The sequence below is a fragment of the Oncorhynchus kisutch genome, linkage group LG17 (genome assembly GCF_002021735.2).
Source record: "Oncorhynchus kisutch isolate 150728-3 linkage group LG17, Okis_V2, whole genome shotgun sequence".
NCBI classification, from domain to species: domain Eukaryota; kingdom Metazoa; phylum Chordata; class Actinopteri; order Salmoniformes; family Salmonidae; genus Oncorhynchus; species Oncorhynchus kisutch.
The window spans coordinates 61,175,633-61,192,268 of NC_034190.2; the positions used below are offsets into that span (position 1 = coordinate 61,175,633).

The 16,636-nt window shown below is 42.3% G+C and overlaps 1 protein-coding gene across 4 annotated transcripts in view; it reads right to left on the reverse strand.

Annotated features, from left to right (window-relative positions):
• The window catches only part of ube4b (ubiquitination factor E4B, UFD2 homolog (S. cerevisiae)), a 46,812-nt gene that overhangs the window by 12,608 nt on the left and 17,568 nt on the right, over window positions 1-16,636 (reverse strand). For all 4 annotated transcript variants that reach the window (XM_031794231.1, XM_031794234.1, XM_031794232.1 and 1 more), the window contains 11 exons: window positions 15,890-16,031; window positions 14,131-14,231; window positions 11,892-12,006; window positions 11,554-11,637; window positions 10,822-10,878; window positions 9,906-10,022; window positions 6,040-6,138; window positions 5,827-5,940; window positions 5,356-5,554; window positions 2,105-2,243; window positions 306-405 (listed from right to left, as the gene is read on the reverse strand). In XM_031794231.1, the coding sequence (XP_031650091.1) occupies window positions 306-405; window positions 2,105-2,243; window positions 5,356-5,554; window positions 5,827-5,940; window positions 6,040-6,138; window positions 9,906-10,022; window positions 10,822-10,878; window positions 11,554-11,637; window positions 11,892-12,006; window positions 14,131-14,231; window positions 15,890-16,031 (1,267 nt within the window). The remainder of the gene's footprint in view (window positions 1-305; window positions 406-2,104; window positions 2,244-5,355; window positions 5,555-5,826; window positions 5,941-6,039; window positions 6,139-9,905; window positions 10,023-10,821; window positions 10,879-11,553; window positions 11,638-11,891; window positions 12,007-14,130; window positions 14,232-15,889; window positions 16,032-16,636) is intronic.

Genomic DNA, 16,636 nt, shown 5'->3' on the forward strand with positions numbered 1-16,636 from the left:
GAAAAGTTTCTGGTGAATATTGTCGTTAACTCATGACACGAGTTGAAATTATTCTCTTGTTCGCAAGACTAATTTCAGTAAAAAAAAAAATCTAAGATATTAACCAAAACGGATGATTCGGAAAACAAACTATGACGACACGGGATTGGAATAGGAAATCGAGTTTACACACTTAAAATTTACCAAAACATAATCACGTATGACAAGCAGAACACAAGCAGATGAGAGAGTGGATTAAGTCCTATCAGTCTGAAAACGGTGGGGGGGAGATTTAAAAAATAATTAAGAAAAATGTCTTAGCGAACTTTGAGCTGGGTTTTGCATCTCTTTAGCATCTCTCGGTGTCGGCTGGCCAGCGGAGAGTCCTTCCACTGGCTCTCACTGTTCTTCAGCTCCTCCACGGTCCTGCCATGCCAAACAAAACATGGTCGCATTCATTAGTATTCAAAACATCTCGCAACGGATAACAAAAACAAGCAACTTCAGCTTGTCGCTCCCCGTTTAAGTCAATGTTCTTAACGTTGAGCGCCTAGTGAATACAATCCAGCCTTCATATACTCACTAACACACTACATACACACCTTAACACAATGAAATAATTTCTGCTCATAGGCCAATAATGTAGCAAATGATCACCAGTGAAACGTAACAATGAGCTCCTCAATAATGTATGAACACATTTACATTTTGATATTTCACTGGCTGGAGACCACCACATTACATTTATTACAAGTACTAAAAAAAACAAAGCCAATATCTTATATCTTTTTGGAACTCGGGAGCCAAATCTCTCTGAAAACTCCTTTCTTGAGATGGGACCATAGAATATAGATGTCCATGTAGAGTTGTCATTGGGTCTGAAAATTGGAGTCCGGTCTTACCCAAGCCTGGTGAGCTGAAGCCCCAAGCCCAGGCCTGATCCAACATCACAGAAATGTAATGAGCCCAAACCCCCCCAAAAATGTAGTATTTCTCAAAAACAGCATATTGATTTAAACTGGTATTGAGAACAATGTGGTGAAGGTGGGCAGCAGTGGAGTGAGGAGACGAGGAAACAGCCCTCGACTTAAAAATGTGATGAGAAAACTCGCCTTAGTTATGATCAACTGAGTACTTAAATATTGGAATAGGTTATAGGCTAATGCAAATGAAGGTATGTATCAAATGGTTTCTTACTGGAACTCCAAAAGTCATATCTAACCATTATAATACATTTAAAGCAATAGTCGTGTGTGGCCAACTTGCTATTTCTGCACCGTTTTGATTGGGTCAGCGCCATCAAGCTGCTTTGAGGCAAGTGTGGGGACTCATCGTGATAACATAAATATAACAGAATTTTCACAGACTTTCCATTATATTTGGTTACAATTAGGCTGGAAACTGTTAGCTAACTTGAGCTGAGTGCTCATGATCATTTTCAGTCTAGTTTGAACAGAAATATAAAAAAAACACAGCATGCCACAATTTCAAAGATTTTACTGTGTTACAGTTACATAAGGAAATAAATTCATTAGGCCCCAATCTATCAATTTCACATGACCAGGCAGGGGCACAACCATGAGTGGGCCTGGCAACAGCTCTGGTGGACATTCCTGCAATCAGCATGGCAATTGCACGCTCCCTTAAAACATCTATGGCATTGTGTTTTTTATCAGTGTATATCAGCACTGATCAGATCATTTTGCTAGAATGTTATGTAGCTTAAGGGAATTTTACTCTTCAATTCCATAGTAGCCTATACTCCTGGCCAAAAGCCTGATAATCAAATGTGACTGAATCTCCTTCTGAATATATGGTTAATTGATATCTGGCTGGGAAAATAAGTGGAGGTGGTAGCTCATCTATTCTTCTACTCATCTGTCACTGATCATAAACATTTAGCATGTAATAACGTAGCTTAAATCAGGTGTATCATTTTGCTATAGGCAACTCCAAAAGCCTGCAGAGGTTGTGAAATATGAACATGAGCCTCACATGCTTTTGAGAATATAGATTGCTATTAAGTAACGGCGGGCCCTGTCGGGCTGAAAATGACAACTAGTCCCAGGTTGTTTGAGTGGCTGTGGCCACTTGTCCTCGTGTGTGTGTGTGTGTGTGAGTGTACCTGTTGAGCTCGCGGATGGCTCTCAGTCTGCGGATGTAGCGTCGGCAGCCCGGTAGGATGGACAGGTGGTGGGTGTGCAGTGTCAGAAAGAAACACTCTGTGGGGAACTTGGGCTCAGAGAACTTGGAGGGGTCGTTGTCTGTCAACAAAAACAATCAGGTAGGTGAATGGCACTTCCAGTTTGTCAATTTGGCAGGTAATCCTAATAATAACTAGATGGTAATTTTCCATTAAATAACAGTGACCTCCTTCAGATCTTTAAAACTATTTTTGTATTAGTTGAAGTTTGAAACGTTTTACTTTAGTGAAATATAGTCAACTTTAAATATATACAAATATCTGGTTTGATTACTTTGATAAACTACTAGATCACATATAACCAGACTCAGACTACTACACTTTTACTCAAAGAATCAGAAAAGATTTGGCTATCATTTTGGGGGAGAAATATGATGGTGAATCTAGTGGAAGAAGTTTAAAAGTTTGTTAGTGTTGAAAAATGTATGCTGGTGTAGTAGAGGGAGTGACTTTTATAAATAGTTGATCATAGCCTTCAGTAGAAGTAGTAACTAATTAGTTGCAATGTAGTTTTTAGCAGCGGGATGGTTAAGCACGTTACCAGCTCCACAATTCGCTGTGAGCGCATACGGAAGAGTGGGGCTAAATGTAACACGGGACAATTGTAGGGTTTAAGGTCTTCGAAAGCCAAGTCAACAAACAGGTCACTGACCATCTCAAATCCCACCGTACCTTCTCCGCTGTGCAATCTGGTTTCCGAGCCGGTCACGGGTGCACCTCAGCCACGCTCAAGGTACTAAACGATATCATAACCGCCATCGATAAAAGACAGTACTGTGTAGCAGTCTTCATCGACCTTGCCAAGGCTTTCGACTCTGTCAATCACCGTATTCTTATCGGCAGACTCAGTAGCCTCGGTTTTTCGGATGACTGCCTTGCCTGGTTCACCAATTACTTTGCAGACAGAGTTCAGTGTGCCAAATCGGAGGGCATGCTGTCCGGTCCTCTGGCAGTCTCTATGGGGGTGCCACAGGGTTCAATCCTCGGGCCGACTCTTTTCTCTGTATATATCAATGATGTTGCTCTTGCTGCGGGCGATACCCTGATCCACCTCTACGCAGACGACACCATTCTATATACTTCCGGCCCGTCCTTGGGCACTGTGCTATCTAACCTCCAAACGAGCTTCAATGCCATACAACACTCCTTCAGTGGTCTCCAACTGCTCTTAAACGCTAGTAAAACCAAATGCATGCTTTTCAACCGTTCGCTGCCTGCACCCGCAAGCCTGACCAGCATCACCACCCTGGATGGTTCCGACCTTGAATATGTGGACATCTATAAGTACCTAGGTGTCTGGCTAGACTGTAAACTCTCCTTCCAGACTCGTATCAAACATCTCCAATCGAAAATCAAATCAAGAGTCGGCTTTCTATTCCGCAACAAAGCCTCCTTCACTCACGCCGCCAAACTTACCCTAGTAAAACTGACTATCCTACCGATCCTAGACTTCGGCGATGTCATCTACAAAATTGCTTCCAACACTCTACTCAGCAAACTGGATGCAGTTTATCACAGTGCCATCCGTTTTGTCACTAAAGCACCTTATACCACCCACCACTGCGACTTGTATGCTCTAGTCGGCTGGCCCTCGCTACATATTCGTCACCAGACCAACTGGCTCCAGGTCATCTACAAGTCCATGCTAGGTAAAGCTCCGCCTTATCTCAGTTCACTGGTCACGATGGCAACACCCATCCGTAGCACGCGCTCCAGCAGGTGTATCTCACTGATCATCCCTAAAGCCAACACCTCATTTGGCCGCCTTTCGTTCCAGTTCTCTGCTGCCTGTTACTGGAACGAATTGCAAAAATCGCTGAAGTTGGAGATTTTTATCTCCCTCACCAACTTCAAACATCTGCTATCTGAGCAGCTAACCGATCTTTGCAGCTGTACATAGTCCATCGGTAAATAGCCCACCCAATTTACCTACCTCATCCCCATACTGTTTTTATTTATTTACTTTTCTGCTCTTTTGCACACCAATATCTCTACCTGTACATGACCATCTGATCATTTATCACTCCAGTGTTAATCTGCAAAATTGTAATCATTCGCCTACCTCCTCACGCCTTTTGCACACAATGTATATAGACTCTTTTTTTTTCCCTACTGTGTTATTGACTTGTTAATGGTTTACTCCATGTGTAACTCTGTGTTGTCTGTTCACACTGCTATGCTTTATCTTGGCCAGGTCGCAGTTGCAAATGAGAATTTGTTCAACTAGCCTACCTGGTTAAATAAAGGTTAAATAAAAAAAATAAAAAATAAAAAAGGGTTAGTTGTGGTAAAATGACACCCTACCTCAAAAACGCCATCCCCTCTGCGACCTTTTCCACACTGCTACACATTTTTCCAGAGGAAACACTGCTCTACATGCAGTTTGAAGGAAGTTTAAGGTAGCTTCACAGGTACACTAGCTTTTCTCATAGACTTGCATTGGTGGTAATGCTAGTTAGAAACTTACTACAAACTGCACGCAGAGACATAAAAATGGTATCCATGAGTTCATCTGACTAGGTAAGCAGAAAAAGGGCTTGATTGGCAAACTCTCGCACTATCCCTTTAAAAAGTGTCTCACAGCTAAACACATTTTTTTTGGAGTGGCGGCAATGATTTAGCAGCGGCGAGGCAACACTGAATATGTAGAAATCACTCTGCCATTGCCTGGTTGGTAAAAGTAAACAAAATTGTAACTTGAGGAGAGGAAGCATAGAAACAGTGCACATAGAACAGATCTACCGCTTATCAGACTTGCTTTCAATGTGAATAATAGATTGACAACTAACATTTCTATGTGAATATGGTCAGGACGCACACAAAGCAACTTTAAAAATGCACTATGGAAGTTCAGTTGATAATTGCAACTAAACCACACAAATTCTTCATTTTTTTCAAATACTTTAACTGCATATGATTGAGCTTGTCTGGCACAAAAGAACCAATGGAAGTCCCAAAAGTGCAAACCCCATCCTCATGACACTCCAGGTTAAACATTTGAAAGAAAACAAATACCACATTAACCTAGGTGTGATCAACATAATACATTACTCATTATAGTCATTGTTGTTGATACTATGACGTTGATGGTGGTGTCCTCATAGATAAAGGGCAGAGAAATTGTTCCATTTGAATGCAGAGGCTCTGTTATATTATCTACGGTGTCCACTCACACATCTCGGCCAGCCAGGTCTTGAGCTCTTCCATGGTGGCCTTGAGCCGGGTCTCCTCGGGGCTGACATGCAGGCGGCAGTGGGGGTGGAAGATATAATAGGGGTCCACCGTCTCCAGCTTGATCTTCATGCTCAGCTGCTGCAGCACTGACAGGAAGTTGATCATGAAGCCATCTGTGGACACCAGCTTGTCGTCCGTCTGTGAAAGGATGAGGGGAGAAAGAGAAGAGAAATGGGAAGAGAAAAGCTCAATTTATTTTTTTGTTATTTAAGGAGTGGGGCAGTCCCACTTTTCCAGATAGTCTTTCACTGTTCTAACAGGAAAGGTAGGGAGAGGGGAGATTGTGTGCTAGAATAGCATTGGGTCTATTCAGACTTTGGGGCTAGACATTCTAGCTTGAAATGGTTGCATTAGAAACCCTCAATTCAGACATTTTCTAGATTAATGAATATAGGATAAGATCACTTTACCTGCATCTGGGCTTTCTTCACATTGCGGTTGACCAGAGCTGCCATGTAGTTGAGAGCTACCTCTCTTGTCTCTCCATTCAGTAGGATGTTGTGGAGGATTTTAAACATTTCACCCTGACAAAAGAATACAAAAAAATAATTGTCATGACAAATTGAGGGAAGTATACTTGGGCAAATGACAAGCCATGATAGACCCAGTGGGGCAGGACTTACCCGGGCTGACTCCAGGTAGTGCTGCAGGGATTGACTGACCACGCGAGTGTTCTCTGTGGTGATCGCAGGGCCTGAGAAGTACTTGTCACCAACTTTGGACTGAGGGGGAAAGACCAAACAAATGAAGTAATTTCTTTGCTGGTTAAAGTAATCTAATGCCAACATAATTCTGGATGCAATGTGATAGACTTGTCAAAGCTAAGCACTGAAGTCATATTTTAGTCCTTTTGATGTATCATTTTGTAAGGTAAACTACAGCAATACATTAGGTGACACCAGAAAAACATTTTAACATTCAGCAAAATTTGCAAAATCAAAGAATTCCCAGGGACAAGCTATGCTGCTGGGCTATATTCCTCTTGCTTTTCAGCCCGTAAGGGCACATTGCATTGATTCACACAAGTTATATTACTCACCACCAAGGTGGTTTGTTCTAGGTAGAGATCTAGGATCAGCTCCCCTCCCACAATCTAACCTTAAAGACCATACATTTTGGGAGTTAACATATATTGATATACAGCGCATTTGGAAAGTATTCAGAGCCCTTGACTTATTCCACATTTTGTTACGTCAGATGAATTGTTTTCCTCAATCAATCTACACACAATACTCCATAATGACAAAGCAAAAACAGGTTTTTAGAAATATTGGCAAATTCATTAAAACAGAAATACCCTATTTACACAAGTATTCAGACCCTTTGCTATGAGACTCAAAATTCAGCTCAGGTGCATCTTTTTTCCATTGATCATCCTTGAGATGTTTCTACAACTTGGAGTCCACCTGTGGTAAATTCAACTGATTGGATATGATTTGGAAAGGCACACTCCTGTCTATATAAGGTCCCATAGCTGACAGTGCATGTCAGAACAAAAACCAAGCCATGAGATTGAAGGAATTGTCTGTAGAGCTCCGAGACTGGATTGAGTCGAGGCACAGATTTGGGGAATGATACCTAAACATTTCAGCATTGAAGGTCCCCAAGAACACAGTTGCCTCCATCATTCTTAAATGGAAGAAGTTTGGAACCACCAAGACCGCCCGGCCATACTTAGCAATCGGGGGAGAATGGCCTTGGACAGGGAGGTGACCAAGAACCTGATGGACACTGACAGAGCTCTATAGTTCCTCTGTGGAGATGGGAGAACCTTGCAGAAGGGCAACCATATCTGCAGCACACCACCAATCAGGCCTTTATGGTAGAGTTTCCAGACAGAAGACACTCCTCAGTAAAAGGCACATGAAAGACCCCTTGGAGTTTCCTTCAGGTGCCTTTTGGCACTCTCGGACCATGAGAAACAAGATTCTCTGGTCTGATGAAACCAAGATTGAACTCTTTGGCCTGAATGCCAAGCATCACATCTGGAGGACACCTGGCACCATCCCTACGGTGACGCAATGGTGGTGGCAGCATCTTGTGGGGATGTTTTTCAGCAGCAGGGAATGGGAGACAAGTCAGGTTTGAGGAAAAATGAACAGAGCAAAGTACAGAGAGGTCCTTGATGAAAACCTGTTCTAGAGCACTCAGGAACTCAGACTGGGAACGAAGAATCACCTTCCAACCGGACAACGACCCTAAGCACACAGCCAAGACAATGCAGCAGTGTCTTCGGGACAAGTCTCTGAATGTCCTTGAGTGACCCAGCCAGAGCCCGGACTTGAACCCGATCGAATATCTCTGGAGAGACCTGAAAATAGCTGTGCCGCACCGCTCCCCATCCAACCTGACAGAGCTTAAGAGGATCTGCAAAAAGGAATGGGAGAAACTGCCCAAATGCAGGTGTGCCAAGCCTGTAGTGTCATACCCAAGAAGACTCAATGCTGTAATTTCTGCCAAAGGTGCTTCAACAAAGTACTGAGTAAAGGTTCTGATTAGTTACGTAAATGTGCAAACATGTCGAAAAGCCAGGTTTTTTTTGTCATTATGTGGTATTGTATGTAGATTGATGAGAAAAAAAACAAATGAATCTGTTTTAGGATAAGGCTCTAACATACTAAAATGTGGAAAAAGTCAAGGGGTCTGAATACCTTCCAAACGCACTGTATAGCCACTGATTCTTAAAAAAATATAACTAAGAAATGCATCATGAACTGCAATGTCGTACCCTATCAGACCCTCAAAAAAAAGAAGCTTGTTTTCCCTTTTTTGATCTCGTCTCATCGCTGCAACTCCCCAATGGGCTCAGGAAAGGCAACGGTGGAGTCCTGCATCCTCCGAAACATGACCCACCTAACCTCACTCCTTAATACCCATCAGCTTAACCCGGAAGCCAGCCGCACCAATGTGTCGGAGGAAACACCGTTCAACTGGCGACCGGGGTCAGCCTGCAGACACACGGCCCACCACAAGGAGTCGCTTGGGCGCGTTGAGCCAAGTAAAGCCTCTCCCAGTCAAACCCTACCCATACGACGCTGGGCCAATTGTGCGCCGTCCTACATGACTCCCTGCCATAGCCGGTTGCGGAACAGCCCGGGAATGAACCCGGGTCTGTAGTAACGCCTTTAGCACTGCGATGTAGTGATGTAGACCGCTGCACACTCGGGAGGCCCAAACAAGCTTATTTTAATCCATTGTTTGTAAACAATGTAATTGTAAACAAACACTGTATAGCTTCAAAAACTCATTTTGATCTCATGGATGGTTAGTTCCTGCATCCATAGCTCTGTATGAATTTGAGAGTAGAACATTCTCCAGAACCATCAAGTGAATGGCGCCGGTTGGAATGGAGGCCGTTTTACAGGCTCCCGATTGTGCCATGTTGTGTAATTTCTTTAACTGATCTAAACTTTTATAGTCAAAGGTTAATGAAATACAAATGGTATAGAGGGAAATAGTCCTATAATATCTACAACCTAAAACTTCTTACCTGGGAATATTTAAGACTCATGTTAAAAGGAACCACCAGCTTTCATATGTTCTCATGTTCTGAGCAAGGAACCGTTAGCTTTCTTACATAGCACATATTGCACTTTTAATGTTCTCCTCCAACACTTTGCTTTTGCATTATTTAAACCAAATTGAACATGTCTCATTATCTACTTGAGGCTAAATTGATTTTATTGATGTAATATATTAAGTTAAAATAAGTGTTAATTCAGTATTGTTGTAATTGTCATTATTACAAATACATTTAAAAAAAAAAAAAAACCGTCCGATTAAATCGGTATCGGCTTTTTAGGCCCTCCAATAATCGGTATCGGTGTTGAAAAATCATAAATCGGTCGACCTCTAGTCCAAACACACCAAGACAGTCGTGAAGAGGGCACGACAAAGCCTATTCCCCCTCAGGAGACTAAAAAGATTTGGCATAGGTCCCCAGATCCTCAAAAAGTTCTACAGCTGCACCATCGAGAGCATCTTGACTGGCTGCATCATCGCTTGGTATGGCAACTGCTCGGCATACGACCGCAAGGTGCTACAGAGGGGAGTACGTACGGCCCAGACCAAGCGATAGTATACCAGGTATACCAGGCAGTGTCAGCAGAAGGCCCTAAAAAAAATTGTCACAGACTCCAGCCATCCAAGTCATAGACTGTTCTCTCTGCTACCGCACGGCAACATGTACCGGAGCACCAAGTCTGGGAACAAAAGGCACCTAAACAGCTTCTGCACCCATAAATTCTGAACAGTTACTCTAATGGCTACCCGGACAATTTACATTTACCCCCTTTATTATTTATTTATTCATCTTAAACTGTTTTGCAGTGACTCCCTTGCAAACTCACTAGACTCTACCAACACACACTACACTGATACTTCCCCCCCCCTCACACTGTTTGAATTCCTGATTGCATTAGTATGGAAAATGCTAAACTGACCCAGAATCAGTGTCCAGGGGTAATTTCACCCTATTCCTATTACTCACGTCATCCTCTGCAAAGACCGACAGGCTGAAGAAGGCTCCCAGGAAGGAGAGTCTCTGGACTTCTCGGCCAGTCCCCGGGCTCAGAGACTTAGGACACCACAGGGGCAAAGACGTCATCTGGACACACACACACTTTAGTTTAGACAGGCACATACATGAGGTGAGCATTAAATTACTAAGCCATAACTGCTTAAAGAAGTCACCAGTACCACTGGGACCTGGTGAAAAGTAGTGCACTTTAAAGGGTATAGTGTCCAATTAGGAAGCATCCTTGTTGTCTTCCCATTCCTCAAAAATGTGAGCTAGACAAACCTGTCATAAATAAAATAACCAAGCCAAATTCTTCCCTGCTTCTGTAAAGTGGGCCGGCTGAGTCTAGAGCAGAACGCTTCACATAAGACAGTGGATGCGTCCCAAATTGTACCCTGTTCAGTGCACTACTTTTGACCGAAGCCCTATGGGACCTAGTCAAAAATGGTACACAATATAGGGAATAGGGTGCCTTTTAAAACTTATCCAGTGCTAGAAAAATAACTACTTCTTTCTATGGTGCAAATGGAAACAATGTTTTTCCATCTACTGTCTGTAGTTGGTCTAATCGGGGGAAAGGCTTGTGAAAGTGTTTTGATGTATTTGTATTTATTATGGGTCCCCATTAGCTGCTGCCAAGGCAACAGCTACTCTTCCTGAGGTACCAACATTAAGGCAGTTATAAGTGTTTTAACATTACAATACATTCACAACAGATTTCACAACATATTAAGTGTGCTCAAGTTAACAGTGGTATCAGTTTAAAAGGAGAAGAACAAATCAACACCATGGACTACAAGGTGCACTGGAGGGGATTGTTCACCACCTCAGTAATAGAGCAGGAAAGACACAGGAAAGATGGCTCCATCTCTTCCAGCACACTCACCAAATTGCACATGGGGTGAGTCTTCACAAACTTGATTTCACATAGCTCAGCTAATGCCTGTAGAAAACAAAACACGCCGTAAGTGAACGTTAAATGAACAGCCATCAGAAATAGCCTAATAACATACATCATGAAATGACCATAGGCTTCGGTTCCCTGGTGTATAAGAAAACAAACACCCAAAGTCATCTTATGACAGGGGTGACAAGACAAGTTAAAAATGTCCAATCATGTTACCCAGCCTTTAGTTGGAGTAGCTGTAGCCATAGAAAAATAGAATTCCTAGAACAGGTAAAGCCCCTCAGACCAAAGCAAATTTGTCTGGAACACACGAGTACCCTCAATATGGCCACCGGTCCACCAAATCACAGAAACATTGATTTTAAATGGGAAATACCCATTCTAGTAAATCTATATCTATGGTTGGAGCCTAAAGGTTCGCTGAAGGTTGATAGGCTCATCACGCTAGCAGAGATTCAGCCTCAAGTCAATACAATATATATTTGACATCTCGAACTGCCCCCCTATAAGTTAGACAGGCTCAGTCACTGGCTGCGAGGCAGCATCTAAAAGACCACATTAAGACTACGTCCCGAATGGCACCCTACTCCCTAGAAATTGCCCTAGGGATCCTGGTCAAAAGTAGTGCACTACGTAGGGAATTAGGTGCCATTTGGGACAAACACTAAGCCTGCACCGCAAGCACACATTACTTCTCCGTTGCCACCTTACCATCAGGGGGAATTTGAAGTTGTCACTGTCGAAGGAACATTCTTTCACAGCCAGACCCAGCCCTTGAAGGATTGGAACAAAGATCTGAAATACAGCCAACAAGTGAGCAATTTTGAGGATGGCGTTAGTCGATACAGCTGAAACTTGACATGATGAAATGTACAGGACAACTTATTACAATAACTTTTGTTCCCATTTCATATGGAGGTTATTTTTAAACTGTTTGAGCAAATTTTCTAATGTTTTAGAATTTACCATTTCATTGTCAGAATAATAAAACCATTGGTGTATTTCTGTTTCTGTCTGTGAGTCAGTCTGCCTGTCTGGGTCTACCCCACCTGTCTGAAGACCTCCTCCTCCTGGTAGGTAATGCGGGCCAGCTCCTGGATAAAGCCATACGGCAGGTTACGGCACAGCATGTAGGGTACCAGCAGGGACTGCTGCAGAGGACTCCTGAGTGGAGGAGCGGAGAGGAGGATGGATTTTACTCACAACACAGAATATATCTGGACTGGGTCACCTGGCTATTCTATTTTGAAAGCAAATTGTGTATTTTGAGGGAACACACTTGTATTTTGGCAATATTATTGCATTCTGCAGTGGTAGAGGATGCATACTAACAGGTACAGAGAACAGTGAGCCGAAACGTCAAGAGTGCATACAGGAGTGCATTCGGAAAGTATTCAGGTCCCTCAGCTTTTTCCACGTTGTTACGTGACAGCTTTATTCAAAAATTGATTCAATTGTAGTCCTCTCAATTTACACACAATACGCATAATGACAAAGCAAAAATGGGTTTTGAAATTTTTGCAAATGTATTAAACATTTATTTATATCCAGACCCTTCACTCAGTACTTTGTTGAACCACCTTTGGCAGCGATTACAGCCTCCAGCCATCTTGGGTATGACGCCACAAGCTTGGCACACATGTATTTGTGGTGTTTCTCATCTTCTTCTCTGCAGATCCTCTCAAACTCTGGCAGGTTGGTTGGGGAGCGTCGCTGCACAGCTATTTTCAGGTCTCTCCAGAGATGATTGATGGGGTTCAAGTCCAGGCTCTGGCTGGGCCACTCAAGGATATTGAGACTTGTCCCGAAGTCACTCCTGCATTGACTTGGCTGTGTGCTTAGGGTCGTTGTCCTGTTGGATGGTGAACCTTCGCCCCATTCCTGAGGTCCTGAGCAGGTTTCCATCAAGGGTCTCTGTACTTTGCTCCGTTCATCTTTCCCTCGATCCCGACTAGTCTCCCATTCCCTGCCACTGAAAAACATGCCCATAACATAATGCTGCCACCACCATGCTTCACCGTAGGGATGGTGCCAGGTTTCCTCCAGATGTAACGCTTGGCATTCAGGCCAAAGAGCTCCAACTTGAAACTTGTTTCTCATGGTCAGTCCTTTAGATGCCTTTTGGCGAACTCCAAGTGGGCTGTCATGTGCCTTTTACTGAGGAGTGTCTTCGGTCTGGAAACTCTACCATAAAGGCCTGATTGATGGAGTGTTGCAGATATGGTTGCCCTTCTGCAAGGTTCTCCCATCTCCACAGAGGAACTCTGGAGCTCTGTCAGAGTGACCATCGAGTTTTGGTGATTCTAAACTTATTCCATTTAAGAAAGATGGAGGCCACTGTGTTCTTGGGGGCCTTCAATGCTGCAGAAATGTTTTGGTACCCTTCCCCAGGGCTGTGCCTCGACACAATCCTGTCTCGGAGCTCTACGGACAACTACATTATTTTTGCAAAATCATACAAAAATAAATAATGTCTTAAAATCGGTTTTCATTACGTCATTATAAGGTCTTGTTTGTAGATTGATAAAAATATATATATTTTATCAATTTTAGAATAAGGCTGTAACATAAAATGTGGAAAAAGGCAAGGGGTCTGAATACTTTCCGAACACACTAATGGTGTACCAGATGCTAGAGTGTGGGTAGCAAAGGTGTGAATGATTGGGAAAAATAAAAAAGGACATGAACTTCAGGAGAAATAGATGAGTTGCTATGGTGATAGGGTTGCTATGGTAATAGATTAGTAGCTCCTGCTAGGGGTGCCGAGAACACACAAAAAAAAGAACAAAAACACCAGTCTTTCCCCTAGTTTAAAGCAAGGTGAAAGCCAGATTCAGGCTTTCTGGCATCACAATTGTCAATTGACATGTTCATTACTGCTTTCTTTCATGTGTCCATGGGTGAATATTTGGGCTTAAAAAATAAATAAAAATAACCACTTAATTGTTATGAATTTAAATAATAAATACAAAAAATGTAGGCATGGGGCAACAGCACTAAACATCTAGACCAGGGGCACTAAACTCTTACCCAACAAGGTCTGGTGCCTGCTGGTTCTGTTCTACCTGAATTAATTGCACACACTTGGTGTCCCAGGTCTAAAATCAGTCCCCCATTAGAGGGGAACAATGAAAAAAAAAGAGTAGTAGAACTGGATTCAACGTCTAGAGTTGAGTTTAAGGGATCTAGACACTCCTATCCAATGGTAGGGAAACACTGATGTACACAGATTAATACTGTATTAGGACCACAGTTTTGTGAGAGGCGACAGGAAGATGTCAGGCAGACCTGGGCTGCGTGAGGGCACCCTGAAGGACAAGAACGGCGTGGGAAATACACTGTGAGCGTATGTTGCTGAGGAGCTGGCTGACACTGGGGTGGCTGCAAATCTGAGAAGACAGAGGGAGAAGAACAAGTTAAGCGTGGTGACTAGAGCTGCAAAGGGAGGGTATATTACTGGAAACATTCAAAGTTTACTAGTAAACTACCAGAATTTTGGTATTGTTAAACGATTTTATGTAATCTATGAAAATACATCTAGTGGCCCTTTTGGGACCTTATGATTATCACAGGTGTCTAATTATCTCCGGCCCTCTGTGGCCTTATCACATGTAAAATAATTAAATAAGACCATTTTAAAACAGAAAATAAAATGAAACTTGTAAACCATGATCATAGATATAAACCATCAACTTAGTGAATAACATTGGTGTTTAATGTGAGAGTTTTTCTCCACATTTATTTTACTATGTCAATATATATTTATTGTCAATGTCTTGGCATCAAGCTGTTTGGGCATACCTACTCATTCCAGGGTGTTATTTTTACAATTTTCTACAATAATAGTGAAGACATCAAAACAACACATATGGAATCATGTAGTAACCAAAAGTAGTGTCAAAATATATATTTTTTTATTAGATTCTTCAAAGTAAACACCCTTTGCATTGACAGTTTTGCACACGCTTGGCGAATGCCAAGATTCTCAACCCGATTCATGAGGTAGTCACCTGGAATGCATTTCAATTAACAGGTGTGCCTTGTTTAAAGTTAAATTAATGTAAAGATATGACACAAATTAACAGCCATGAAAAGATCATGAAAGTGAGAAATTGTAGTGGAAACAGCTTTAAGCACAAATAGTGATATAATAACCATCATATTGAAATAAACTTGGAATCACATAATGATATGGTGTGTGTGGTACTCCCACTATGACTCAGTAAAATATGCAGTTTATTAGGCTACAGATGAAAATATGAACTTCACAGGGTGATGAAAGTGCACTGTGATGAGCTTGATGCACCTTTTCAATAAATATTGAGTCTTATTCTAGTGACATGATGAACAATGCTTGACAGCCGTTTGACAAGAAAACTATTTTTGCTCTTAACCATAATAATCTCATCAAGTAAACTAGCATACCCGCACTGTATCTGTGAGCGGTTAGCTAGAGCACACGTGCCAAGATCAGAGTAGGCACATTTGGTATTTTAGGCAAAAGTTTGTTACAAAACTATCGGAGTTGAAAATGTGATAGAACACATGGAACTTCAGATTTGTATTCGGTATGTGAAAACTTAAGCGACAAAAGGTACATTTCATGTGCACTGCGCCATCACAGATACTTATCCACAACAAATCAGTTTGGTGAAAAAAACATCATCTTTACTCAGATTTTTGAATATTCTAATGAAAATCTGTCGCCAATTGGATGGAGACTTAGCTATTGTGAGCGGTATTTTGGTCGGGCTTTTTGAATTCAATAAGGTGTTTTGTTCAAGTTTGTCTACTATAAATAACAAATGATAAATGATCACAAAAAGTGTTGCGAATAGCAAATTTGACTTTGCCTCCTCCCAGAGCATTTGTTACAACCAGAGGCCACACTAAGCATAGCTGAAAGGTAAGTATTGTTTGGGGACACTGTGTTACAATGGTGTTTCTGAATAAAGTTTTAGCTGCCCTTTTAAAAGATTTCAAATGAGTAGATACGGGTCAAACCTCCGGTGGGCCGCCATGTTTCTTAACAGCGTTTCCAGTTTACCTTGGGCGCCTTCTTTTCCTCCATGCCCACACTGTCAAAGCGCTCGATGAGGTAGTTGAGCATCTCTGTCTCCTTGCACGCTTCGATGGTGAACCGGTCGCCGCAGGATTCCCAGGCCATTCCCCCTCCGGACACACCGAGACTACACAGAGAGATGGATGGGGGAAAAAATGGGAGAGAAAGTCAAAATGTAACAGGACGACAGGAGAGCAGAACCAGGGCACCTTAAGAAGCCCTGTGCACAAATGTGGTAAATAAGCGACCATTTCAGTTCCCCTGAAATAAATTGTAAAACGTTAGCGAGAGTATAGCAAGGCAGCGTTTTGGCATTGACAAACAATTCTTGAGTCTGAACTCTAAATAAGATTTGACAAAATTCTTCCAATAATCTCACTCAATAGCAGTTTGAAGCAGGGCCGTGTTCATTAGGGAAGGCAAACCTTTTTGCCACATTTTGCCAAGGAAAAAAAATAGTTTGTTTCTTATTGGACAACTCCAGCTAGTGCCTTGCTCCCGCTCTCTTAGTTTGTCACATTTTTGCAATTGATGCCTGATGAACACAACCCAGGTAATGGATTCTCCAGAGATCCCACCCAAGGGTTCACTGGGGTCTAAGTTAATGCATTGTTAGTGGTCTGTTTTCGAAGACAGACGAGTGTGTAACCAGTGAGCAGATTCACAACCTCAGTCCGCAGGAATATTGTTGGTAAGTTTTCTGCACAAAGCTACTCAACAAAGATTTTTAGT